Source organism: Cantharellus anzutake (genome assembly GCF_015039405.1).
Source record: "Cantharellus anzutake strain C23 chromosome Unknown EI90scaffold_6, whole genome shotgun sequence".
Taxonomy (NCBI): domain Eukaryota; kingdom Fungi; phylum Basidiomycota; class Agaricomycetes; order Cantharellales; family Hydnaceae; genus Cantharellus; species Cantharellus anzutake.
Genome location: NW_024066956.1, coordinates 721,881 through 746,471, shown reverse-complemented (window position 1 = coordinate 746,471; position 24,591 = coordinate 721,881). Strand labels below are relative to the sequence as shown.

Here is a 24,591-nt window from a genome sequence, read left to right as displayed (position 1 = left end):
ATCGATATCGCGCGTGGCCAAAGTTCGATGGTCTTCCCCACAAATATATTTGTAAATATATATATATATATATACATACACACACATTCCCCCGGCATTCATCTCCAAACCTCATCTGTTGACTTCCTTACGAGTTCTCCACTCCATACTCGTCTCGTACGTCTCTCTCTCCGTTGGGGTCGGAAGGGGGTTGTCTCTAAATAGATTTAGACTGCAGCCTTTACTCTCGTGCGCCTGTGCACGCTCGCTAACTCCTTAAACTTCGTGTTTGCGCAAGTCGTTTCGGTTTAGCTTGTCTAGCCGCTAGCTGGGGTACGTTATCAGGGTTAGGTGAGTTGATGTTCTATGTACATCGTGCCTTGAGTTCGGTCGCTGTTCTGTTTGTTTGCTTTTCTTTGTTTTGTTGGCCCTGTGGCTCGGTGGGGGCGACCAACTTTCTACTTCCTTTTTTTTTAAATTTTATTTGAACCCCCCCGCCGTTTCCTTGAGCTCGCGCGCCCCTTTCCACAAAGGAAAAAAAAGTAGGGCGTGGATGAGAACATCTCAGGGAGAAATGAGGCACTTGTATCGGCCGGGATGGTTTGGATCCACTGTCGTCATCCTTCGTGCACACTCAAGACTCGTGGTTGAAGAACAACGCGTCATTGGTGTCCGTGGACTAGAATGCATATAGGTATCTATCTCTCTTTGGTTGTCGCGAGGTCGATGACGAAGATGACGATCAAACACGGGTGGCCCATCTAGGCATAATCCGTTCATTCATCCATCTCTATGCTATTCAACCGACCACTCGCTCAGTGCGAGGATGTAGCTTTTTTCTTTCTTTCATGCCCTGCGCGAACCCCCCTCCCCCCTCCCCCCTCCACGACGCGCTATGCCCTGTTCCTGTAGCACGGTGTGATGATCGAGTCAGTGAGTCAGGGGTAGATTTCGATCTCGCGTGGGTGTGGCCCCCCCAACCCCTCCTCCCTGGTTTTCGGTGGAGGCAGCCGGTTACGCGTGGGGCCCCCCCTGGGATATATCCATAACATCATTCAATTCTTTCTTCTCTCGTGATTTCCTATTTTTATTTTTTCCACCCCTCCATATTCCCGTTTTTCCCGTTTTCGCCCTCGTGTGTGTGCCGAGTTATTCAGTGCTCGGTTCTCAAGTCGTTCACTTTTTCCCTCTTTCCTTTCCTTCCCTTCCCCTTCTTTCCTTCTTCCCTTCTTTGCTCAACCTCGTTCCCTTACATTACACACTCTTTCTATCTTTTTCTTATCAAACAGATCCGGGAAATCGGACCAGTTACACCGTGATCTTCACAGCCAAAAAAAAAAGAAAGAATTACATTACAAAACCGGGTGTGGTTCGATCAACTCATCATTCATCATCATCATCATCATCACACACCACCACCGCCTCCAACAACTCCGCATATCATCTCTAACCCTTTCCCTTACCAAGTCCTTTTTCCAAACCTCATTGCCACCACCAACTACTTGCTCAAGCACAGCTTCGGTTCAAGATCGGGTTTGGTTACATATAAATAGATTTAAACAACCACACACACATAATCGGGCTCAGAGGTACGCGCGCTTTTTTCTGGTTCTTCCTTCCCTTCCCTTCTTTCATTAGTTGCTCATATCTCTTTTCTTCTTCTTCTCTCTCTCTCTCTCTCTCATCCCCCCCGGATTCACGTACTCCCATCACCACGTCGCGTACGATAAGAGCGATAAAGTAGAGGACAAGTACAAGGGAAACCCGACTTGGTCAAGTGGTTTTTCTGAAGCACCTTACCGGAACTTTAGCGAGAAAGGAGAACGAGAGAGTTTTTTTTCTTTCTTACGAGTAGAACATGGCGCCTGGAGGAAGAGGTGCTACTGCTTCTACTGCTGCTGCTGCTGCTGCTGCTGGAGGACTCGTTGCTGAGTCACTTGCTCAAGATATCCATCTAATTTCACCTACGATTGACGTTATTACCTCACCTTCTAATGTTTCGCCTTTCAACCCCAACTCAAAGTCCACGTCTTCAACGAATCCTCCTCCCGACTCAACTGCCTCCCCAAATAATATCGACAATAATAACACGACGTCATTAACATCGACATCGACATCGACATCGAGTAACAATAACATGGGTGGCACAAACTCGAATTCGAACTCGGGATTGTTCGTGGTCGATAAGAGCAAGATTCCAAGACCTTACAAGTGTCCGTTGTGCGATCGGGCGTTCTATCGGTTGGAGCACCAGGTATGTGGGGACCTGCTTCCTTTTAATTTTTTCAATCTTTTGGATTTGGGAGGGGGTTGGTTAGTTGTTCCTCCCCCTTCTTTCTTTTAGGCGCCCATTGGTTTGATGGCGCCTTTATGGTCATCCATTTGGCGCTCGTATACAGAGCGCGCGCCAGGAGCCACTTCTTCTTCTTTTTTTTTTTTACTGATATGCTTTGTCACCGCTGTTCGAGACATATATGACTGACTGGATTGACCTTTTTTTCTATATACATCTATATCTTTGATGACCCTTCTGGCGCTCGTTCTTGGGCGTTCTTTGATCTGATGTGTGATCTTGTCTCTTGTCTTTTGGCTTGGACACTCTTCCTCGCTTCTCGTGTGTGGGGATCGGAACTTTTTCGACCGATTTGACTGGTGGATTTCATATAATATGGCCGTGCCCGGTGCCTGTCTCCGCCCTTGCGTTAATCATCTCCGATGTGGTGTCGCTGATGCCCGTTGCTCAACTGTTTCTCTTATTCGGGCTTTCTCTGGTCTTGTGCAACCCTGTGGCCCTTGTTGTGTTATTTCGCTCACTTTGCTCACCCCTGCATCACCGGCTTCCCCGCATCTTGTACCCACATGGTGAAACATGGCCCCCCCCATATTCGTAATCACTCTTGTGAATGCGGTGTATGTTGTATACCCGTGACGTGTGGAACAACAACCCTTGCCCTTCGGATCCCTGGATTCTTTTGACTTGGGTTCTCATCCTTACACACACTCGAACGAAACACGGAACACGAAACACGAAAATACCGGTTATTGTCCTTTATTTTGTTTTTTCATATGCGCGGATTATCTGGGGTTGTGGCTTTACGGTGTCCCTGCAAACTTCGCTCGGTGGCTTGCGAACTTTTGCTTGGCCTCTAAACCGGTCACGGGTTCCTTTAATGTATGGGCTTACGAATCACGGACTACCTTCTCCGTCCTTTCTTTTTTCTTTCTTTTTTTTTTTTTTCATGTGATCGACTTCCGGACAATTCCGACATCTTTATTCTCTTCTCCGCTCCTCTCCGCCGGCGACTTCTCTGGCCCTCTCGCTGCCCTTGGGGGATCATCTTGTTTCCGGAAAATCACTATCGTCTGCTGCATTGCTGTGCTGGTTGCTCTCTGTGCGTGTGCATGTGTATGTGCGTTTGCATCTCATCTATGCTTCTTTCCATCCCCCCTTTGCATTTTGTTTCTCCTTGCCCATGACCCGTGGTGATTTTTCTTTATCGCCTGTATCTTATTTCCCTCATCACCTTACGATCGCGTCCGAAACGCTCAACTATAAAACGGCTCAACTCGGTCTTCCTATCGCCTTATTTATTTATTTTATTCCCCTCCTTTCCTCGTCCATGTGATTTCTCGGCTGTCTTGGGGGGTCCTTCTTCCGCTTGGGCTGCCCGCTGCTGGCTTGCTGTTGTGGATTTTTTTTTTTTTTTGGGATTGATTCTTCCGGCAATTGCGATTACGTTTGGCCGGGGGCGGCTGCTTATGATGCGGGTTACTACGACTTGGTTCTTCGGTTCGGTATCGTTCATACGATTGCAACGCCGCGCGACGACCATGGATTGGGGAAACTAAATGTTTCCGTTGCTTTTCTCGTTGCTGTTTGGACTTCATCATGCGCCCGTTCTTGGATCGAACGGTCTGTCGACTGGAAAATGGAACTGTGACGATAATCATATGGGGTACATTGACGGCGGGATTTTTTTTTCCCTTTGTCTGTCTCTTGTTTCTTCCCCCCCCTCTCTTCTATCTTTTCATCCCCTGGTTCTCGTTCTGAAAAACTACAGACTCGACACATTCGCACGCATACGGGGGAAAAACCACATGCGTGTACGTTCCCCGGTGTGAGAAGCGGTTTTCGAGGTCGGACGAGTTGACGAGGCATGCGAGGATACATACGAATGCTCATGGACATGCGCACCATCAGAGGGGTGCCGGTGCCGGTGCGAGTGGAGTGGGAGTTTGAGTGTGGAGGTGGTCCGAGTGGGTTCGGGTGCGGATGGGGAAGGGATAAGTGTCGTGTCTGGAGGGAGGCGCAAAGGGAGGCGGGGGAGGAGAGGTGCTGACAGTACGAGTGATGATGAGGTGAGTTGTCTCCTTGGTTTTTTTTTTTCGCAAGATTTCCTTCTTTGGTCTTGGTTGCCCGGCGTTCATGATCGTTTCGAAGGGGGTGGCGCAGGTGCCTTCGAAGGTAGTACTTACACCGTAGCCCTGCTGCTGTATTCCTTCGTTCGATTCATTTTATTTATTTCAATTTTTCAGCGCTATTGGGATTTTCGATTCTTGGTACTCATGATTTTTTTTTCATTTTCATGACAGTTTGCTCGTTCAAAACAGCCTACTCCAACTGGGACGCCCTCTCAGTCTCGGCGTGTTTCGCCCGAACCACCCCATCAGTCTCACGCCGCACATAATGGCAGTTTCTCCTCATCCAAGCGTTCCGGTCCGGCGGCGACACGCTCAAGTAAGCGTGGTTCGCCTAAATCAGCGGGGAACACGATCGTAAATGGCAGTACGCCACCGTTTGAGATGGAGATGGAAGAGGATGAGCTTGCTGATGATTCGTTTGGGGAAGAGGTGACCCACTCCCATCCTCCGCAGGGTCAAAAGGTAGGGGAAAAGGAGGGGTTGTGATGCAGTCGAATCTGACGGCAGGGATCTCGCCTTCGCGCTCCCAACATCTACGCACGGGGTCGGGTGCTGTTGCTGGTCTTGCGCCCACACATCCACAAGGTGACCTTTCCGCACTGTCGCTCCTGGCTGCTTCGGAGCTTCTTGAGCTAGAGCGAACCGAAGCTGCAAGGAGAGCGGAGTACGAATCAAAGCATCGTGATTTACTCGCTGCCGTTGCAAGCGTTGGAGGACACATGCCTCCTACTTCGCGCCATCTTCATCCTCACCCTCTTTCTCATCCTCCCCATCACTCACATCCACCCCCTCACGCCGCTTCTCAATTCAGTTCTGGATCTTCGACGCCCATGACGCTTGAAGGGTGTACGATTGGATCTAATGGGTTCGTGGCACCTGGTCCGCCCCCTGCATGTCATCACGACGACTGTCACAAAAGTTATAGAAGTGCGCTTAAAGCATCGAGTCGGCTTGGCGTTGCTGCTGCTGCGCGGGGCAACACAGTTGGGTTAAGTAGTAGTCTAGAAGAAGGATCGAAGGGGGCGTTCTTGGGGAGACCTCAGTTTGCTGGACATTTGTCTGATGAAGGGCGTTCTGGGACGATGGCAGGACAGCCGCATCCACCTTCTCCTCATTCGGCGACAGAGTCGGATTTATCTTTGGCGGCTTACAATAATAATAGTCGACATCTTACGCAAGGTGGACAGGGCCAGTCTTCCTCGTGGCGCTCCCCGTCGTTGTCGTCTTCGCAAGCCCATCCATCATCGACGAAATCGTCGACTGTTTTGCCTTCGATTCCTATTGCCACGCCGCTTACTTCGCAGCCTTCAACACCGTTTTGGACTCCGAACGCTAGCCCTGTGCTTGGACCCTTCAAGGGGCTGCACATTATGGATTGGAGCAGTCGTGCTGGGAGTAGAGCAGGGAGTCCGGGGCCGTTTTTGCCTCCTGTTGCAGGCACTAACAGTGTAGGTCCGACTGGAGGAGGCTATGGGGAGGCGTTGAAAGGGACGGCGTCCAGCGAGAGTACCGTCCGAGACGAAGTTCATGTCAAGTCGGAGGATGCAGAGATGGATGTGGACGATAGTTATAAACAGGTTCATCAAGAGGCACCTCGACGTGGGTATCGCGTCGCAGATATTCTCAATGGGCCTTCGAGTCCGTCGTTGCCGATGTATGGTGATCGTACGCTTGCACCTCCCTTCCCTTCGTCTGTGCCATCACATGGTGGGATGCTCACACCTGTTTCGAGTTCGGGCTCAGTTTCCCATCATCATCCACACGGTTACCACCCTTATCCTCCTATCCAGCATTATCACCATCGCTCGAGATCTGGATATGTGACCGCCCCGTGAGCGCCCTTACATCGCCTATTAGCAGCCGACCGACATCACCCACGGGCGAAAGGGGTCCCCACTATCATCATCACCATCATGTCTATCGTCATCCTCACCCTCAACATCACGGCGGATCGAGACGTAGTGCGCCGTCATCACCTCGTTTGGGTCCAGTAGCGAACGGTCAATCGCCGCCTCATAATAGAGGCCATTTTGCGATTCTGCATTCGCCGAGTCATAGCCATCTCGCTCACTCGGTTCGCGTTGCGTTCGGTATGACTCCTATTCACCCTCCCTCGTCGCACCACCTAAGTGTCCTATCGGACACTCCATCGCTCATGAATCCACCATACTTGGATAGTCACCTTCGCCCGTCGATCAGCGCTCCAGCGAGTAGGAACCCTTCCGATTCTCCACCTCTGCCCAACCCCGCACGCACAGCGATGGAAGTGCTAGCGTACGGGATGAAGAGCTCGAGTTACCCCCATTGAGATTGCCGCTTGGTGATGCGTCTGCCTCTGGACCTACGGCTATCCCCGTCCACCCTGCAGCTCCGGAACGGAAACCTGGGTCAAGGCTTGATTTGGCAAGGATAGCGTAGCCGAATTTTGAATTATGCGATCCCTTCCCCACCCCTTCTGTGAGGGAAAGCGGAGAAGTCGGGACGGACTTGAGGAAAAAACCAAAAAAAGCTGATGGGGTGAGTCGAAAAGAAATGTGCTTGACGTGGAGTCGAGCGTTCGAACCAGAAGATGCCTCCCTTCTCCTTGACTTTGCTATCTTCTTCCTTTATACTTAAGATCGGGGTGGCGGTTACTCCGAACTGTGCTTTCTTGTGTGCGCGGTGCGCGGCATTGGTTAGTTACCTTGAGGGTTTTTTTTTGGACGCGGAGTCAGGTTGCCCGGTGCACATTGGCACTAATTCCTCCCTACTCTCTATACCATTATTCGATGATTGCTAGTCTCCTCCTGTTCTCCTGTCCATTGTCAATCCATCCAATTTTCAGCCCTCCCCCCCTCCCCTCCTTCCCTCTTCTACAATTGGACTCCCCCTATCGAATTGATTCTGTAGTGTTCTCGAAATGATTCCTTTTCTACATTAGACGGACGAATTGTGATATATCGCCGGCTTCCCTTCCACCCCCCCCCCCACTCTCCTCCGCCTGTTACTTTTGTTTGTTAAACCCCCAACTCCCATTATCTTTCTTTGATCTCCGATGTCTTTTTTTTTTTTACACATTTCCTTATCTCATTCCGAATAGACGTCTTGGGTTCAAAGAATGGTTCGACAACTCTCCTTCCATTATTAAATACTTTTTTTTTCAGTAACTCTCGTATCACATACCCAACCCCCCCCTTCCTCCTCCCTCTCTCTGTCGTTGACGAAGTCGGAATCCATTTGTGCCCGATTTTTTTTTCTTTCTTTCTCCTTTCTTCTTCTCATTCTCATAGAGTCATTCCCCTCCTACACGTACGTTAGCTGCTGGCCCTTTTATTCGTCGTTATGATTCTCTTTTTTACTTTTGTGATTATTGTTGGCGCCCGCCTTGCGTGAATCATTCGACAGTGGCAAGTAGAGACCGACTTAAAGTTTGAAGAGGTAAAACTGACCGGAGACCTCCCTCGATCTCCGCTTGTGTACCCGAATCCCCTTAGTCATTCTATGCTCTGTTTAAACTCAATATGAATGATGATCGTTGGATCGAATGAACACGCAATTCACAGAAAATATAATAATAGTATGTATACCCGAGGAATCCTGCCATTATGCGTCCGTACGTACGTACGTACGAAAAATGTATCGAAACTGAAATCGGAAAAAAAAAAAATGGAACATGAACACAGACAAATAAACTAATGCAATGTTGATGAGTGAAAGCAGAGAGCGGAACGGAGGCTGCAATCGAGGATGTGGTGTGGTGTGGTGTGTGGGGGAGCGATATGGATATTAGTTAGAGGGGGGGAGAAGGCATGTATGGTCCATACAAAGTAACACATATTGCGAAGAAGGGACGGAAGGAACTTGTTTTCGATCGAGGGGGGTTGCGTACAGGTACATTGGTCATGCGGCGATAGGTTTCGGTGCGGGTGTAAGATCGGGCTGAGCTAGCGATGAAGGCGGCGTCGTCCGTCTACCGCTACTGCTAGGAGGCACCACTGTTGGTTCGTTCTTAAGAGCTGGATCGATATCGATATCGGTATCTGCAGCCGGGACGGGAACGAGAACGGGTAGTACAGGTACCGATTTTTCTCGTTTCTTCTCGTTCGTCCCTGCTTTGTTGGAAGATGATTCTCGTTGTGTGAGGCGTTCTTTCTTATCCGGTTGTTCAGGTGGTTCGGTTGGAGAAGGTTCAACGTCTGTCTCGTCCTTGACGTGTGTACTAACCGGACCCTCAGTAGGCGATGGTGTTCCGTCGTTCCCAGGGCCATCGGTCCCGTTTGAAGTCCCCGGCTCCGACGTAGCATTGTTGGGGCCACTACCCATCGGTGCCGCAGTAGCGCTTTGACTTTTAGCTCGACTGTTATTCCCAGAACGATTGTTATTTTTAGTTCGCCGACCACCCCCTGAACCGCTGCGCCCGTTTCCACTTTTACTTGAGTTTGCGGCTGTGGCACTGGTCGTGGCATTGGAGTTTGTTGTGTGCCCACCACTACGCCGTTGCGATTTATTTGACGCTTGCGCACCTCTCTTGGCGAGACATTCGTCGCAGAACCATTCCCCTTTGGGAGCGACGGTAAGGCCAATGCACGGGAGATGAAACTTGGCAAAGAGCAGATCAATACCACAAAGAAAACGTCACGAAGGTAAAGGAACACACTCACCCATTCTCGTGTGCAGTCCGGGCCATCGCATCCAACCATCTCTCCAAACGAGACACGATCGCAGTAACAATATTTTGTTTCGTCCAAATCACCATCGCCATCTCCACCTTCGTCCATTCCATCCTCTCCAATTCCATAGCCGTCCCCGTGCCCATCAAAATTGACATCGTAACCGTTAATCTCCAAGTCATAATCCTCGGCGGCTACGGCAGCAGCAACGGTTGCACGACCCCTGTTTGCAGCAGCTCTTGAACTAGGCTGGTGAGAATTTAGAGTACTGGGACCTGATGTGGAAGCGAGTAAGTTGTGAGATCCTGGAGCTTGATAATCTGGGTCCGCGCGGGTACCGTTACCATTTCCATGCTGACGCTCGTTGGCGTGCGGTGAACGCCGCGAAGATCCAGCACCTGTTGTGGCGTAATCATCATCTTCAAAGGCGCGACTCCCTCCTCCACGAGAGGCAACAGTATCTAAAAGGCCCCGCATACGGCCGGGGTCGCCGTTTGTACGCGAGCGTGGGTTGTTGGCTTTTGGGGGTGGTTGCGCAACTTTTCCATTTGCAGTTCGCGATCCCGATCGGTTTGCGCCATACCCATTAACAGTGTCATATGCAGATATGGAGTCAGTATCGCCACTATACAGCACCGATCGTTCAGCAAAATAGTGATGAGGCGCATGCCGAGACTTACCCGGCTCTGGGCTTCCCACGGCTAAGCGCAGATGGTGCGGACGGTTTGTTGGCGTCTTTACCCTTAGAGACATTCCTGCCGTTGCTTGACCCAGCAGCACCACGAATACTTGATGCGTCATCATCGAGCCGACGTTTCTTTGGGCTTATTGAAGGGTACAGATCACGTGCAGTGTTATGGAGAACTGAGGTGCCAGGGTTGCGCTTGCGTCGGCCAAACTCGCCAGTGACGGGGAGTAACGAGGAGGGTGCAACGTGAGGATACGTCGTGTTGTGAACGTTCAGAGTTTCGGAGAAGTGAGGGATGACTGCAGCAATCTGTGCAAGGGTTCTATTGACCAGTGTGCGGGTGTGGAGAAGCTGGTTGAGCGGTGGAGAGCGTCAGTGACAATAGAAAAAGGGAGAATGGCATGTGCAAATGATGTTGACGCACTTCCTCGCAAGCCTTTCCAGCAACTCTAATCTTGTCTTCCGAACCCATCTTGAGCCGTTGCGCATCGTCAGCGATCTCAAGTATGAGCACGAGGCGCTCAGCAGGCGTAGCCGTCTCGCTTTCCAACAAGCGAGTGAGGGCAATGATTTTCCGAGTGATAGCCTCAATCGACGCTGGATTTGTGGAGGACAGTGAGCACGAAGGAGCGGGAGGGGGAATGGGAGGGTCAACGGGATAGAGAACCTACAACGAAGAACAGCGTCAAGCTCCCGCAAATCGGAGAAACCGCGAGTAAGCTCGTTTGGGAGTGAGCTTAAGGTATCTGTGTACTCCGCCAACAAAATCATCGTCGACGGCGACGGCGACTCGAGAGGGGACATGATTTGAAGTTGAGGTAGGCAGCCTGTCCTCATGGTCACGTGTGCATCGACAATTGAAAACAAAGACCGATTTCCCCTCTTGTCGAATTCCGTCTCTTGGCCATGGGGGAATCGCCAAGATGTTTTGAGGTGATAATAGCACCCAAGCGAAACTACAGAGTGCCCCTTTGCAGCGGTATTATCCCCTCTTGGTCTCCTAATAACTCGTCTGCAATACCGTACACAGGCCACAATTGAGAAATGCGCGTCATCCTCCCCTGGCGCTTAGTCTACCGGGTTCTGCATCCAGAGCCATTCCGAAGCTTTACAAGGTGAGAGCGCTTATCACCCCAGCCTTCTGCCTCTTCCCAAGTCCCATTTCCGGACGGTGAAACTTTTATGTTACCGAAGCGAACACATCACCGCACCGCCGCCATTAGTCATTATGGTACGTGCTGAATTGCTTACATCCTCCAACACTATCGTCCAGTTCCCCGGTCGCAGACATACTCAGATCTGCCCCGACCGCCCGAGATATCAATTTCTCTGTCTTTCGTTTGCCGGCCTCCTATTCCTCTGGTCAATCACCCTCCACTCCAAATTTCATCGACGTTTCATTATACACCACTTGCATCCACACTCACGAATTCTGCACGTGGCATCATTGTCCCAATCCTTAAGTCCTCGTGTAGGGCTTGTGAAGCTGCGTCTCAGTAAATGTTAGATCAGACCTGTATTGAACCGCCCTACTAGCTATAATAAGTACTTCGAACAACCTACCCATTCCGGGAGAAATCGCTGATGACCGGGAATTGGCCTCAACCTCGTGTGAGGTAGTGATCTGTCCAAGTTCCTTGCTTCCGCATTCACAAGAACCAATGCCAATATGCCGGCACAACGAACGCACTGCACGGGCTTCTTCCCATGCGACCCATTCATAACTCTCGATGTACCCACATTCTTTCCTGAAGTCTGTGGCTACAAAACCTCCTACGCAACTCAATTCCACGCAGACATTCAAGCGCTAATGAATGGTCGTACACAGCCGGTCTAGAGGCCCCAGGATGCCTGCCAACGGCGTAGCTAAACAGAGGATGCTTGTACGAAAATCTAAAATGAGATATTGTTTGCTCGAGGATCCAGCCTCCCGGGAGGCGCATAAAGCTGCTAAAATCCTCGGTGAGCTTATTTTTCCCTACGGTTATATTTTTGAAAGCCCCAGTTTGGTATGCTGATCAAGATGTCCATTTCAATTTCTCATCATGAACACGAATACCCTGTAACCCACTAACAGCCCTGACCGCACATTGCACCACGCGGACGGGATGCGTGGACCTTGAGCCCGAGAATTTATACCCCAATTTTGCGGTATAAGTAGGCGATCTTAATTATCCTGACAATGCACTAGATTCTATACCCAAAGCCATCTTGCAGCAGGCGAGGGGTAAGGTTCTTCTAGAAGCGTCCTCCCCAAATTCTCTAAGGTGCTAGACGCACTAGAGAGGGTGTGAGTGAGTGGAATCCAACAGTAGAATAAGGCAACTGTCTAGCCACAACGAGTGGTAGTAGATTAGTTGAGCCGGACTTGCGGAATCCGGAGAACCACACGGAGTTTAAGGATCGAGAGCGTCACCGTTCAACGCTTGGCAGCTTATCCTGTTGCGCCCCGTAGCGCACAGGCCACGCCAAGGCTCGCCATTTTCCAGGTCCCCGAAACAGGTTCCCCGCACCCTCGTGCAGCGCCACGTGGATGGAATCTTCGAATCGGGGCGGATGTCACCGGTTCGTTGTACTCAATTTGGAAGATGCGAAGGCGTTCTTCATGGGTGGGGACGTCATTGAGGGCGGTAGTCTTGATGTAACATTGGGAAGGTGGAGCGATTCAGGCGTGGTTTGTCCCTGCATCAGTCCCTATCTAGGGAAACTCCCGGCACCACCATTCATCCTCAGGCCTCTATGTCGTTATATCTTGATTTGCTCTTGTTTTTCCCACCGTGACTCGCCAGTCCCTTTCTTGTTGTGCTTTTTAGTTTAGACTCCACACAGAATGATTGATTGATGGACCAGCATTCACTTCAGCTGTCAATGCCCTTGTAACAACAATTATCCTTTCTACTCGTCGACTTCGTATGACATAAGTCTTCCAAACCAGTAGTCCTTTTGACACCTAATGCCTACGGGATCCTGGGCTGTGTTGGGGGAATGTACACAAGCATGGGAACATATAGAAGGTCCATCCGGTGAACGTCACACAGTAATATGTTGGGATTTTTCTTTGCTTCACACTCCAGACTCCTCCCCAATTAATTGAGTCCTTAATACCTGCCGCTTTGGGTTCCTTACAATATTGATCTTTCTTGATCATGATTCTCCAGCTCGCTTTACTTGCAAGTGGAACCGCATTTTTTTCTTTTCTTCCTCTCCCTCAATATATCCGCGCAGATGAATCCCATGAAGCCCTCACATTATGGCTATGAATTACGCGTTCTCTGGCTGGTCACAACGAACGTCATCCACATGCAGATGTGGCTTAGATGGTAGTGGGTAGCTAAGCAACAATTCGAACCTCTCGTACTCGAGGTTTGTTCAAACTGCTCGCATTTTGACACGATCGCCAAACATTCAGCAAGACAATATCTTTTGGCTTGGTTCTCTGCAAACTGGACTCAGTGATGAAGTTCTTATGCACTCCAAAACCACCCAAAGATACTCCATCCCAAACGGCGTTCTTGGAAAAGTTCCGGTGCTTAAGAGAGGTGCCATTCAAACTACCATATTCGTCAAGAACTTTTCGGTTCCGTCTTCATTCCGTTTCTTCGCTACGGCATACGCCACAAGCAAGTCCCATGCCCAGACGGGGCAGCTTAGAGACAAGCGAGTCATGAACAGCTTGTATATGGTTGACCCATGTCAAATAAGTCCATGTTCTTTGACCGCCCAAGACTTAGTTGGTATGTTGTGCAACTTCCTGAGCCATAGAGCAGATATCTGGACATTCTGATGGAGGTATATTATTGCCATATTTTCACGAGTGCGACTCGGACGGGGCCAATCCCTCCATATCCCCATCAATCCAAGTAGCTTAGAAATCCCAATTTTGGGTATCTAGTCCGAAGTGACCGACCAGTATGGAGTTGAGTGCCCATTCAGAAGGCAGAGCTGCGTTCAGCTGGGAAGAATTCCTGCAGCAAGGAAAGTCCTAAGTTTCAAAAGAACGTATGACCATCGCCCCGGGAAGGATGCTCCGAGGCCCTCTACAAATGAGAATCCACCAGCGGGTTCTCTAGTTTGATAGCCGGGATTTTCCCCCATGGCAGAGTCCTCGGGCTATCGGCGATACCACCGTTTGATCTCAAATGGCTACGGCGGCTGAAAAACAAAGAAAGGGCAAGCGAGTGATGGATCTGCCATTGATTGTAACGCTATAAACAAGAAAGTCCCATATTCTGTAACCAGGGAGAGTAACCGTTTCGGTGTCTTCTGAGAAAGGTTTCCTTGCCTTGATCCCTTGGTTCATTGGGGTGTCCGACTTGCCATTAGAAGGCGGACTTGGCTTTGCCTCGCCGGAATACTCCATACGTGTGGATCGTATTGGAACAATGAGTCATTCAAATAAAGGCAACAAAATCATCGTTCGTTGGCCTTGAATCCTTCGAAAGGAGTGGAGCATCAACGGAAGAAAAAAGGGCGTCGAGAAGCCATGGCAGTACCCCAAGTCCCCAGGCTCTGATCCGTATAAGGGGACAATTTGTCCAAGGAATTGGTTAATACTGGCCTATCTAACTCGCTGCCCTTGGCACGGACAGCATCAGCTAGCGCTTGCCAGCACTTGGCGAATATCGGGACGTGCCGAAAAGCTCGGTGATGTGTGTACTTATGTAAGTAAGCGGCTCTGCAGCCTAATGTGATCCTTGCGAGTTTCTAAGGAACCCGATCTACATATTAGAAAACTAAATTGGGGGCATCTACCTGACCAGAGGTCAATGGAAGAGAGACGGCGCTTAAGCTCCGATCGTAACTGTTTATAGAGATTATAGTGGGTGTGTTGAGGTGGCGAACGATGGTGGGGGTTCCCAATTTAGGAATTCGAGCTGCAACAGAGTCCTGGCAACAACTATCGACACCTCCAGGACCGTATCGCCTTTATAACGGCCTTCCCTGCAAGGAGTTCTGGACATATTTTTCTCATGTGCGGCCTTTGTCGCTTCGCCGAGTCTCTAACTGCAAATCAAACCCTACCTCCCAGTCCGTTTTAATTCCCATCACGATGTTAAACGGAACAGTAATTGGCGGGTATTTAAGGCTTGTTCCAGCTGGGATGTTGGAGCAAGTGGTTCTCCGCCTACATTGGTCGCCCGAAACATTCAGCAAGAAGCGTTTGATACGCCTTCTCGACGCGTCGGCTCTTTTCTAACTTTAGTGCGTACACTTCCATTCGGCATTGGGAGCGTCATTGATGAGTTTTTCTCCAGTTCGCTTCAAAGCTGGACTTTTATCATCTTATTCTGATCTTCCATACTATTCCGACGCTCGATATCAACTTCAGAAATGGGCAGCTATATGCAGTCCGGGGATGCTTCAAAACGGAAGAGATATCCGGAGCCGGCATCTCGACCAGATGAGATGGTCCCCATGCCTCCCCGAAGGGATGCATTGGACCTCTACGTCGCAGCTCACCTCGCTATGTTACATAGGGGTACTGCCCTATCCTCAGAGTGGACACGGCACGACGCAGCCATATGGGATCGCTGCAAGGCTACGTGGCGGTCTGTTTCGCCATCCGATAAACACCTGATAGACGACATTGTGATGCGCGAACAACATTTTTATGAGATATATTGGGCACATGCGGCGCCCATGGGGGGAATGGTGCACAGATCCACCGTCAGAGGGTGGGAAAAGCACACAGAAATGTTTACGGAGCAACTGCTGGGGAAAATTAGAATTGATTGTTCAGTCCTACTCCCTGGACAAGCACCTTCTATCACTGCGAACATTCAAGCGGGAAGCTCGATATCTCACTTGGGCGGCACTATGCAGCACTCGTCCAGGCCCAACGGCCATCTGCACAGCTCGTACTTTGATCCATCCTATTCAATGCTCCCTAACCCAACTCCTCAAAGAACAGTGCACCATGACTTGCTTGGACTCCCCGGCCAAACCATTTCTCCTCTCGCTGGCAATTTTTATCCGGGTAGCCCTTCCCAATACAATGCACTTCTGCGGGGCAATGGGATGTCCATCCCTCTACCGCAAGCTAACACTGTTCCCTCTTCGTTAACTCCCGTCAGGTCTCCACGTCCTGCCCCACAAACTCGCCTCAACGAAGACGCCCCTCGCGAACCGATCCTCAGGCTGAGAGTGTGTCCACTTTGACTCGCAAGCGCTCGACGAGAGGCAGTCGGGACAGGTTTCGGAGCATGAATGCTGAGTTGATGGAGGCAAAGCTGGCGAATCAAGCTAGGAAGAGCAAGCGGTCCAAGCCGGACGCATCTCATGCTTCTCCTGCCGGATCGACAAGCCATGCTTCGATGGGCGGACTCAAAGACAAGCTCAAAAAAGTGTTCTCATGAGCGTCTTGGAGTGTGCTGAATTGACCTTTTGGTCCCCCGCGTCTTGCGCGCTTTATAATCTTCCGTGCTTCCTACAATGCTTTGCCCACGTTTGGAAAAATTTTGCGACCCCGCTTTACGAGATGATACGCTCTGTGATGACCTGTACGTACATTGCCAATGCCATTCCCCAACCCGAATCCATTAGACCCAACTCCGATGCCTGGGCGAAATCATACCCACATGATCAGGGATCTTCTTGGGTTCAGGGTGTACTGGAGACGTGGCTGTGACAAGCAGATGTAGCCATAACCTATAGACCAGCGGATTCGGAACTGAAGCAATGCACTAGAGAGAATCGTTGAATGGGGACCCATAGATCACATCACATAACATAGCAGGTAAAACTCAGATGGGGTCTTTGCAGGTGTAATCGCCAGGTTGACAAAGATCTACGGTGTGGAACAGCGTGGCCTGGTCCCGCCCTGCTTCAGAGGTATCGAAGGTGGTTGTTCCATAAGGATAGACTTGCCAGGGGGAACTGCTGAAAGACCCCAGGAGCCTTGGTGAATTCTGACAGCCTGGTCCTCGCGAATGCACAGTTAGCGATGCATTATGGCACATTCCTTCAATTATGCGCTATCAGGCGATATCCGTCGGTATTTTCGTGGGCAGATGCAAAATTCAGACACTAGTGCAGCCAAGGGAATTAACTCGTGTGAAATCCAAGAGATGGGGGAAAGACCAGAGTGGCAAACAGTGTAGGAACACCATGAGAGATGGATGTAGAAGTACTGATGACATCTCATACAGTGGACAAAGCCCACTGACTAACGGATTTTTCTGTACTACAGCGAAGAGATTTCTTGTCTCTTCGTAGTAACCATCGCATCTCGTTTCATGCCTCCCTCGGCGACGTTCGGGTTTGGATCGGGTAATCATCGATTCGTATTCGGCAATGCCCCGAAAACGTTCGCAGCCCAGCTCAAAGATTAAAACTGCCGTCGGCGGGTCCGTAAGGCCCAAAGATGGCACCCGGACTCAACCCAAGAAATCTAGTCCATCTTCGCTCACTGTTGCTGTGTTGGCCGCCATAATTGCGGTAGGCGCTGCGTTGATATATGCAGCCCGGGTAGGTTGTCCGCAGTGTATTTTACGCTGGAGGTCTGACATACAAGTCCAACGTCTAGAAAAATATAACTGGCCAGCCTGCAGAGCGGGAAATATTTGACAACCACGGAGACCCAGACTTGCTCATACCAGCACCCGCGCAGATCCAGCTGACTGCGGATGTGAGCAGGCGAGAAGCAATCAAAGATGCCATGAAGTATGCCTGGGGAGAATACGGTGAGTTAAGCTCCGCTGACGATACACTTCTGTTCAAAGTACTGAGAAACATTCGGCAGAGAAGTATGCATTGGGGGATGATAACTACCATCCTATAAGCAAGCATGGCTCAAACTTGACCTCAGCAGGCGGTATTGGATATACGATGGTCGACGCTTTGGATTCTCTTATGATAATGGGGTTGGACGATGAAGTAGCTCGGGTTAGGGATTGGATCCAAAAGGACTTATCATTTGACCGGGACGCTAGTTTCAATACTTTCGAGGTCTGTGTATTACTTTTCGGATCCAGCTCGTTTTCATTATTCGACCAGGTAACCATTAGGGTCCTAGGAGGACTTCTCTCAGCATACTATATCTCTTCGATAGTCCCGAGTTCTTCCTCTGCTGGGGAATTCGACGATCTTTATCTTCAGAAAGCAGTCGATCTTGGAGACCGGTTGTTGGGTGCTTTTAAGTCGCCCATAAATCTTCCGTATCCTTCCATCAACCTTGCAACGTATGAAGGGATCCCAGACAAAGACAATGGTATACTTGTCTCCACCGCAGAGATAGCAACTTTGCAAGTGGAGTTGAAATACCTGAGCCACCTGACGGGCGACGACAAATACTGGCATGCCGCAGAGCATGTTATGAAAGTCATCAAAAATTCCTCAGAACAACTCGAGAGTGGCCTAGTGTCTGTATTTTTGAGGTGTGTAACAGTTTCACCCCTCATGACGGGTTCCGACTCTAACCCAAGGCCAAAAGGTCTGATAATGGGCAGTTTATTCCATCAGATATTCGCCTTGGTTCTCGTGGCGACTCTTACTACGAGTACCTACTGTACGTACCAATTGCTTATGAATGTTTACATCGCTGATAATGGCTTGATATAGGAAGCAATATTTGCAAACGGTATGACCAACAGTCCACGAAAGCAATATGTTTTTAATTCTATTTCTCAGTCCGAACCAGTGTATCGTCAGGTGCGTGTTTTGACATTTGGGGCTGGAGTTAACGTAACGGGCGAACTTCCGTAGATGTATGACAAGGCTGTAGAGAGCATGAACAAGTACCTTATTACCCAGTCCCCCACGGACAAGATCATGCATACAACTGAAATAATACCTCAACGAGGTGGACGTGATGGCCGTTCGTTGTGCGTTGTTGGACTAAATTCACCCATTGCTGACCCGAACCACCACACAGGACATGGCGTCAGATTCCGAAGGTATGACATGTGCCCCAGTCGAACCCTAAATTCGTTCTAAGATGCGCCATCGAACAGCAAGATCACCTTGTCTGCTTCATTGGCGGTCTCTTCCTCCTCGGAGCAACAGAAGGAAAAGGACCTGTTCCGCCAGATGTCATGTCGTTTAGCGAAAGTGAGCTTCGAGATTGGAAGAATGGCGTAGGCATGATAAAAGGATGCATGGAAACACACCAAACCTTGACGTAAGGAAACCAGCCCACCCTCCATGCTGCCTCTTGACCCTAACACCCCATTTCCCCTCAGTGGATTGTCTCCTGAGATAGCGCACTTCCGTACGGACAACGACCCTAAGGTAGTTCAAAATGACGCCGCACCTCGTGATTGGTACATCAAAGGGGCCGGGTCCGTGTGGTTGCTTGGGTACCCTTTTTCTCCTTGGACTAAATTCTCGACTTTAGGAGCCACGATTCCTACGATGCTCGCTACATGCTCAGGTGTGTAACTTCCATTACTCGCTTCTGTGATGAGCACTGAAATTCGGTTGATCCAAGGCCGGAAACAGTCGAGTCCCTCTTCATTGCTCATCGCCTGACTGGTCATCCGAAATATCGCGAATGGGGCTGGGAGATATTTCAAGGTGAGAATTATGACTACATACTCGAGTTTAGACCGCTCAGCTTATCGTCCTGCGGACAGCAATCGAGAAACACGCCAAGCTACCTGAAGGTGGCTACGCAACGGTGCTGAATGTCGATCGACTGCCGGTTAAACATGACGATCGGATGGAAACATTCTTCTTAGTACGTTTCCACATCTTTGCTACAATCGATGCTCACTCCACTGAATGACCTAGAGCGAAACACTGAAATATTTGTATCTGCTTTTCGATGATCATGAACGATTCTCACCACGAGGTAAGTACTCTTTACTTGCAACAAGTTTCTTCAAGAGGCTTAACTATCGCATTTGTAAGACGTGGTGTTCAACACCGAGGTATTGGTCTTTTCAATTTTCTGTACCTCCCCCTAATTTAGTCCTTAACAGGCACACATTTTTCCAAAATTCGATTCAACAATCGAAACAGGCTTTGATTAGCAAGGAGTATTTCACAAAATTTAACCGTATCTTGTTCATGTGTCTACACTATATCAATGGATGTATGCCCCATATACTGCTGCAGGTTAGCATGGATCTCGCGTGATACCGCAGTCCTTTGCTGAGGCAAGATGACTTTGTCAGACAACATCCTCCTTGAGGACTAAAACGTTGCTGACGGATGACATTTAAAGTAATATGCGCCACACCTTTAGGTGGTGAGTCGTACCCATCCAAAGCTTGATACGAGTTTTGGGTGGCGACAAGTGGCGGAGGGGAGTGAAGAAAACAAGCTGTATGCAGGACCAGTGGTGAACGAATGGATGCGTGGGGGTCCTAAACCAAGGCGCAGAATGTGAAACAAGACGACGCGGAACGGACCATATCAAGGCATCAGGCAGCGGGCTAACTGTGGTTCTGACTCGAGAAAGTAATGGTACCAGTTCCAGGATGAGGTGGGGGTTGATGATGATAAAAGTCTTGCTCCTCCTGCAAGCCCGAATCGTAACTACCATAGTTAGCGGAAGATGCACCGGATTGGTTTGGAGGTGGAGCAGAAGATGCGCCCTTTTGTACGCGTGGACGTTTCGAAGCCCGTTTAGGCCTTTCTTCTTCCACCTTCCTTATCTCTCCCCCTTCCTCATCTCTACGCCGCAGCCGTTCGTTCGCAAATCGAGATGTTTTGCGTGGATCTTCATCTGTGTCATCCTCCTCCAACACTTTGGCTAGGCTGGTGAGATCAGGAGGAGTAGAACCATTGATGTACAATGGGCGTGCATATTGAAACCCTCGAGGGAAGGCGCTAGAAGACATTGGAGCACCACCGTTCATTTGCGAGACTAAGGCCTCAAGTTCTGCGATTCGATCAAGTAAAGCGCTGCCAAAAGGAATGAGATAAAAATAGCAACAGAACAAGAAATCCGTTACGTTCTCTCATCCTTCAGGCGGGCGCTCTGCTGCTGCGACATGTCCAATTGGATCGATGTTTCCTTCCATTTCTGCCAAAAAAAACTTATTAAGAAACACAAGAGTGGGCGTGGGCATGAATAAGATGCCCACTATCTCCATCTCCATGTATCTAGCTTTCAGTTTGCGATACTTTATGAGGTTTTCCTGATGTGCTTGCTCTAGCGTTTTATCTGGACCAGGAAGGGAGCCGCCATATGCTGCGAAATCCATGGGAGGGGCTAGAGTCTGATGGAGAGGAGGATGTGAGGAAAGAACTGTCCCAGGATAGTTCATGTTGTGAAACGGGCTCAGTTCCCAGTTCAAATGTTTGAATGGAAAGGACTTTCGTCAAACCTGGACAACACCACGGACGTCCCCGTGGGATCGGTGGTTCTGTCTCTATCCAGCCAAGAACCCTTCGAAAGTAATCATAGACGACGGGATCCGTGGCTTGCTGTAAAACATCACACCATCATTTCAGGGCCATACAACGGCATGTTGTGTCTGGCGATACCCCAGTAGTGAACGTGGTGTGCGGCGTACAATTAAACTGGTGCGGATTATGAACAACAAGGCATGCAGTCATTAATAAAAGAAAACTCATAAAATTATCAGCCATGTGCAGTCAATGCATCGAAAGCAGGGAAAAAGTGTGAACTCAGGCAATGTATACCGCTCAAGAAATGGCAGGAAAACAGGGTATAAGTCGATCAGCTGAACAGTCCTGTGAGCGTTCTTCTTCGTTCTCTGTCTCGTCCTGTGGTGACAGGAGTATTGGGGGACTGTCTAGGTCTTAATCCTCTCATGTCTACACGAGTTGTTGTTGTATTTATGGGCGTCGAAGATGGGTCTTCGTCCATATCAGATGTTATTGAAATCGTCCTCTTTCTTTGTGCTCGCTCCTGGTGGACGTAGTGTGGATGAGTGTTGTAGTCATCATCGGACGACGTTGCTGGGGCCTTGCTCAAAGATCCAGAGCGAAGGTCGAACTCTTCGGGCGAGTTGATAGCGGGAGTTATAGTCACCTGCGCTGGCAAGGCAGTTGAGACACTCGGAAGAATCGAGCTGCCCCGAACGGTGGCATTGGACGTAGTGGACGTCTTGTTCTTTCGCAGTCTGTTACGTTCAGGTGATCGATTTTGCGATGATTCAGAGGGAAGGGTTGACCTTTCATAATCCAAGCTGGACCGTCCTGGCATTCGTTCGGGATCCACGTGTCTGGCAGGTGTCGGCGACTCATAAGTGCTCGACTCCATGGATAATGTGGGATTTCCGATGGACGGCGATTGAATGCCCTTTCGAGAAGTAAAGAATCTCCTTGATGTTGACGAGAAAGCGGAGAAAACGCCCGATTTTCGTGAGTGGCTAGGGTCAGGACTGGCCGTTCCAGGTCTTTGAACGGGAGATCCAGCTCTGGTGCGACTCATGGAGGTGGAAGATCTTGGATATGATTCCATTCCCAATTCCAGTCTCCTTGCTGGGCTTTCCAAGCTCCGTCGACCGGAGTCAGAACCACGGCCACCTGCATTCCTTCGACCCCATTCGTCCACGGCATCTCGACTATCCGCATCCGGAAGGCGTCGCACGCCTTCCAAACTCAGCCGAGAGGAGCGGCCAGCGTCCTCGTTGGATCCCACAGAGCCTGTTCGAGTGTGGGTTGAAATATTGTCCCGCAAAATCTTGCCGAACGACAGGAAGAACACGGTGAGAGATCTAATAAGTTCATCACTCATTCGGAGATTTTCTCTGAACTCGGCTCCTACGCTCTTCCACAGTTCAGCAGCTAACAGCTCGCCATCAACTGTAGTCCTTCCACCTCAGCTTCAACATGCTGCTCAATCGCGCTGTTGGTCGCATCTCGAAGCTTGGCATTGAGGGCTCGAGTGGCATCCACCAGGGTTTGTGCAGATCTCAAACAATCTGAAGCTTGGGCGGAGGATGACGATGGGAGCCGTGACATGTGGCCTTCCAGCATGGAAAGCGCATCAATCAGGATGTCCGGATGGTCCATTATGCGAGCCGGGGATGGGCTCGGGGGTGCAAGAGTGCGGGAGAGAATGGGGTTCGAGAAGGGGTTGGCGACATGAGATCTCGCCCATTTACGTGTTTTGATGGCGAACCACGAGCTGGTGACCCACGTTGTAGAGGAGCTGTACGATTATTGCCATCACGGGTGTAGAATCCAGCGGAAGTCGATGGACGGGAAAATTGAAATGGAGTACGTGATGTGACTTCAAGTGCTTTACCAGCGCCAGAGCTTGAAGGCCGAGAAGTTGAGCCTGGTTCTAAGGTGCTTCTTCTCGTTCGCTCTTGGCCGCGTCCTTCTTCGACATTGGGCGATCTATACGCTTCCCTTAGTGTAGCGGCGCCAGGTATTCCATTTGGCATACTAGCCCTCGTAGCCTTGCGAGGTGAAAATGGCGGTACTTCCGCCTTTTCCTTCCGGGGGCTAAGACCAGCGGACTTCAGAGTCTCACCGATTAGACTCCGACCAGAAGATGGTATGATTGCACTTTCCGCGCTACCTCCTCTCCGCTGATATCGCGAAGACATATCTGTGCTGCTGCTGGCATCGCTGCCGTAACGGCCATGGGTCCTTGCGTTTCGAGTGCCGGGTTCCCGTACTGTTGAAAACCTTCGAGTGTTGCGATCCGTCCTACTTGTCACTGGAGACGGATCACGAAAGAAATTGGTGGGGGAATCAGGTTTGGTATGTGGAAGGAGGGTTAGATCTTCTATCTAATTTGGAAATTTCCGGTGAAACTGATCGTGATGCTGAGCCAAAGCTCTAAAACTCCATGTCAATTAACGTCCCACCCAAAGCTTATGGATTCAACGCACCGTCTCAGCGTGGCTATGTGAACTATCCCGGAACGACGACGGTAATGGCGCTCGCCGAGAATTTCGCTTGTTGCGGGATGTGTTGAAGCTTGAAGTAACCTGACTCTCCTCTCCCTCTGCCTCAGTATCCCGAGGTAAGGGTTTGCTATTGGAAGAGTGCTCATGATGAAGATCCAATGATCGTCGTATCGTTGAAGAATGAGTTTCTGAAGATGATGGATCAGAATCCGCATGCCTCCTGACACTCTCCTTCCCTTCAGACAAACGAGATGGACCGGTTGTAGGGGTGATTGAGTGGTCATCGGACGACATCCGTTCCTTTTCTGTATCAGACCCAGAGACCAACTCCTTGTCAGAGCGAGAGTGGCTAAGGGACAGTCGAGAGGGTGAAGGGGAGACCCCACCCTCGCGTGAGGTGTGAGTGGTTGGTGCTGAGAGTTCTTGAGTCAATGGTTTGTGATGTCGAGAAATCGATGCGAGCCTTGTCGTTCGTGAGCCTGTCGTTATTGCTGCAAGTTTGTCCAATACTCTCCGGTTCCGGTCCGCTAGCGTTCGAGCCCGCGAGAGAGCCCCGCTGCTGTTCCCAGAGGATCGGGAGATAGCGCTTCCGGACGACCCAGTCCCTGTAGACCGCCTGTCGTCTGACATGCGAGCAGTATGGTCTTCATCATATTCGTTTGGCAGGTCATGTACTTCGTCAAGCTCATCTTCGTCGTCATAATAGGTAGATCGAGAGGCGGGGCGTTTGCCCCTTTCATCACGATGGCTCATATTTGGTGAAATCCTGCCAGTTGGAGAAAGCCCCTTTCGGCCCACAGTCCCACTGTCACCAGTGCTTCCGCCGTCGTTCGAGTTTGTGTGCGGTGGCGAGGGAAGTTGAAGTGTCCGCTCGGTTGAAGTAGGCTCCTTATTCACATCTATTTTCCCCACAAAAATAGCAGAAAGGGGTCGGGAGCTTGAGTTTAACCGGGTAGCAGGCCTAGGAGTGGACATAGGGCCTGCTTGACCCAGGGTTCAGAGAGAAGAGCCAACGCGAAACCTAGGGCGAATCTGAATCCGGTAACTGAGCCCTCGGCATCAATAGAAGCAAACA

The 24,591-nt window shown here is 50.1% G+C and overlaps 11 protein-coding genes across 11 annotated transcripts; 6 read left to right on the top strand and 5 right to left on the bottom strand.

Annotated features, from left to right (window-relative positions):
• The first annotated feature begins 469 nt into the window (after positions 1 to 469).
• On the top strand, positions 470 to 1,879 carry EI90DRAFT_3037676 (uncharacterized protein). Its single transcript, XM_039058799.1, has 5 exons — positions 470 to 944; positions 986 to 1,052; positions 1,137 to 1,294; positions 1,321 to 1,568; positions 1,711 to 1,879. The coding sequence occupies exons 1-5, from the start codon at positions 828 to 830 to the stop codon at positions 1,721 to 1,723; spliced, it is 603 nt and encodes a 200-aa protein (XP_038921349.1). The 5' UTR covers positions 470 to 827; the 3' UTR covers positions 1,724 to 1,879.
• Positions 1,499 to 2,603, top strand: EI90DRAFT_2280376 (uncharacterized protein). Its single transcript, XM_039052813.1, has 2 exons — positions 1,499 to 1,568; positions 1,711 to 2,603. The coding sequence occupies exon 2, from the start codon at positions 1,838 to 1,840 to the stop codon at positions 2,321 to 2,323; it is 486 nt and encodes a 161-aa protein (XP_038921348.1). The 5' UTR covers positions 1,499 to 1,568; positions 1,711 to 1,837; the 3' UTR covers positions 2,324 to 2,603.
• On the top strand, positions 2,460 to 3,216 carry EI90DRAFT_3037675 (uncharacterized protein). Its single transcript, XM_039058798.1, has one exon. It carries the CDS (start codon positions 2,648 to 2,650, stop codon positions 2,843 to 2,845), a length of 198 nt encoding a protein of 65 aa, XP_038921347.1. The 5' UTR covers positions 2,460 to 2,647; the 3' UTR covers positions 2,846 to 3,216.
• A 714-nt stretch (positions 3,217 to 3,930) lies between these two features.
• On the top strand, positions 3,931 to 6,819 carry EI90DRAFT_3012704 (uncharacterized protein; the record flags this gene model as incomplete). The annotated part of the gene is made up of 8 exons (XM_039056585.1): positions 3,931 to 4,083; positions 4,183 to 4,338; positions 4,516 to 4,539; positions 4,591 to 4,717; positions 4,855 to 6,066; positions 6,259 to 6,362; positions 6,396 to 6,475; positions 6,660 to 6,819. The coding sequence occupies 8 exons, from the start codon at positions 3,931 to 3,933 to the stop codon at positions 6,817 to 6,819; spliced, it is 2,016 nt and encodes a 671-aa protein (XP_038921346.1).
• Positions 6,820 to 8,280: 1,461 nt separating this feature from the next.
• Positions 8,281 to 10,542, bottom strand: EI90DRAFT_3117530 (uncharacterized protein; the record flags this gene model as incomplete). Its single annotated transcript, XM_039063003.1, has 5 exons — positions 8,281 to 8,979; positions 9,042 to 9,675; positions 9,731 to 10,089; positions 10,163 to 10,335; positions 10,410 to 10,542. 5 exons carry the CDS (start codon positions 10,540 to 10,542, stop codon positions 8,281 to 8,283), a joined length of 1,998 nt encoding a protein of 665 aa, XP_038921345.1.
• A 4,071-nt stretch (positions 10,543 to 14,613) lies between these two features.
• EI90DRAFT_2279912 (uncharacterized protein) lies at positions 14,614 to 15,994 on the top strand. Its single transcript, XM_039052809.1, has 2 exons — positions 14,614 to 14,940; positions 14,994 to 15,994. The coding sequence occupies exon 2, from the start codon at positions 15,070 to 15,072 to the stop codon at positions 15,895 to 15,897; it is 828 nt and encodes a 275-aa protein (XP_038921344.1). The 5' UTR covers positions 14,614 to 14,940; positions 14,994 to 15,069; the 3' UTR covers positions 15,898 to 15,994.
• A 1,037-nt stretch (positions 15,995 to 17,031) lies between these two features.
• Positions 17,032 to 19,709, top strand: EI90DRAFT_3144066 (uncharacterized protein; the record flags this gene model as incomplete). The annotated part of the gene is made up of 16 exons (XM_039065089.1): positions 17,032 to 17,205; positions 17,348 to 17,420; positions 17,480 to 17,685; positions 17,734 to 18,113; positions 18,170 to 18,244; positions 18,330 to 18,387; positions 18,442 to 18,560; positions 18,611 to 18,632; positions 18,690 to 18,856; positions 18,918 to 19,016; positions 19,073 to 19,108; positions 19,166 to 19,251; positions 19,311 to 19,414; positions 19,468 to 19,528; positions 19,588 to 19,607; positions 19,659 to 19,709. 16 exons carry the CDS (start codon positions 17,032 to 17,034, stop codon positions 19,707 to 19,709), a joined length of 1,731 nt encoding a protein of 576 aa, XP_038921343.1.
• EI90DRAFT_3151212 (uncharacterized protein) lies at positions 19,684 to 21,064 on the bottom strand. Its single transcript, XM_039065709.1, has 3 exons — positions 20,769 to 21,064; positions 20,637 to 20,707; positions 19,684 to 20,586 (listed from the first exon to the last, which is right to left on the bottom strand). Exons 1-3 carry the CDS (start codon positions 20,949 to 20,951, stop codon positions 20,115 to 20,117), a joined length of 726 nt encoding a protein of 241 aa, XP_038921342.1. The 5' UTR covers positions 20,952 to 21,064; the 3' UTR covers positions 19,684 to 20,114.
• A 100-nt stretch (positions 21,065 to 21,164) lies between these two features.
• On the bottom strand, positions 21,165 to 22,528 carry EI90DRAFT_2279951 (uncharacterized protein). Its single transcript, XM_039052812.1, has one exon. The coding sequence runs from the start codon at positions 22,388 to 22,390 to the stop codon at positions 21,368 to 21,370; it is 1,023 nt and encodes a 340-aa protein (XP_038921341.1). The 5' UTR covers positions 22,391 to 22,528; the 3' UTR covers positions 21,165 to 21,367.
• EI90DRAFT_2279950 (uncharacterized protein) lies at positions 22,529 to 23,564 on the bottom strand. The gene is made up of 2 exons (XM_039052811.1): positions 23,499 to 23,564; positions 22,529 to 23,445 (listed from the first exon to the last, which is right to left on the bottom strand). Exon 2 carries the CDS (start codon positions 23,208 to 23,210, stop codon positions 22,668 to 22,670), a length of 543 nt encoding a protein of 180 aa, XP_038921340.1. The 5' UTR covers positions 23,211 to 23,445; positions 23,499 to 23,564; the 3' UTR covers positions 22,529 to 22,667.
• Positions 23,164 to 24,568, bottom strand: EI90DRAFT_2279933 (uncharacterized protein). The gene has a single exon (XM_039052810.1). It carries the CDS (start codon positions 24,489 to 24,491, stop codon positions 23,490 to 23,492), a length of 1,002 nt encoding a protein of 333 aa, XP_038921339.1. The 5' UTR covers positions 24,492 to 24,568; the 3' UTR covers positions 23,164 to 23,489.
• Between the last annotated feature and the right edge of the window lie 23 nt (positions 24,569 to 24,591).

What these genes read in the sequence shown, in the direction of transcription:
- EI90DRAFT_3037675 (XM_039058798.1), top strand. Translation starts at nt 2,648, where the DNA reads ATGGCCGTGCCCGGTGCCTGTCTCCGCCCTTGCGTTAATCATCTCCGA.
- EI90DRAFT_2279912 (XM_039052809.1), top strand. Translation starts at nt 15,070, where the DNA reads ATGGGCAGCTATATGCAGTCCGGGGATGCTTCAAAACGGAAGAGATAT.
- EI90DRAFT_2280376 (XM_039052813.1), top strand. Translation starts at nt 1,838, where the DNA reads ATGGCGCCTGGAGGAAGAGGTGCTACTGCTTCTACTGCTGCTGCTGCT.
- EI90DRAFT_2279950 (XM_039052811.1), bottom strand. Translation starts at nt 23,210, where the DNA reads ATGTCTTCGCGATATCAGCGGAGAGGAGGTAGCGCGGAAAGTGCAATC.
- EI90DRAFT_3037676 (XM_039058799.1), top strand. Translation starts at nt 828, where the DNA reads ATGCCCTGCGCGAACCCCCCTCCCCCCTCCCCCCTCCACGACGCGCTA. An exon ending in TAGATTTCGATCTCGCGTGG is followed by an intron (nt 945 to 985) that starts GTGTGGCCCCCC and finishes TTTTCGGTGGAG; the next exon opens with GCAGCCGGTTACGCGTGGGG. An exon ending in ATTCAATTCTTTCTTCTCTC is followed by an intron (nt 1,053 to 1,136) that starts GTGATTTCCTAT and finishes CGAGTTATTCAG; the next exon opens with TGCTCGGTTCTCAAGTCGTT.
- EI90DRAFT_2279951 (XM_039052812.1), bottom strand. Translation starts at nt 22,390, where the DNA reads ATGAGTGATGAACTTATTAGATCTCTCACCGTGTTCTTCCTGTCGTTC.
- EI90DRAFT_2279933 (XM_039052810.1), bottom strand. Translation starts at nt 24,491, where the DNA reads ATGTCCACTCCTAGGCCTGCTACCCGGTTAAACTCAAGCTCCCGACCC.
- EI90DRAFT_3151212 (XM_039065709.1), bottom strand. Translation starts at nt 20,951, where the DNA reads ATGAACTATCCTGGGACAGTTCTTTCCTCACATCCTCCTCTCCATCAG. An exon ending in GATACATGGAGATGGAGATA is followed by an intron (nt 20,708 to 20,768) that starts GTGGGCATCTTA and finishes TTTTTTTGGCAG; the next exon opens with AAATGGAAGGAAACATCGAT. An exon ending in CGCCTGAAGGATGAGAGAAC is followed by an intron (nt 20,587 to 20,636) that starts GTAACGGATTTC and finishes TCCTTTTGGCAG; the next exon opens with CGCTTTACTTGATCGAATCG.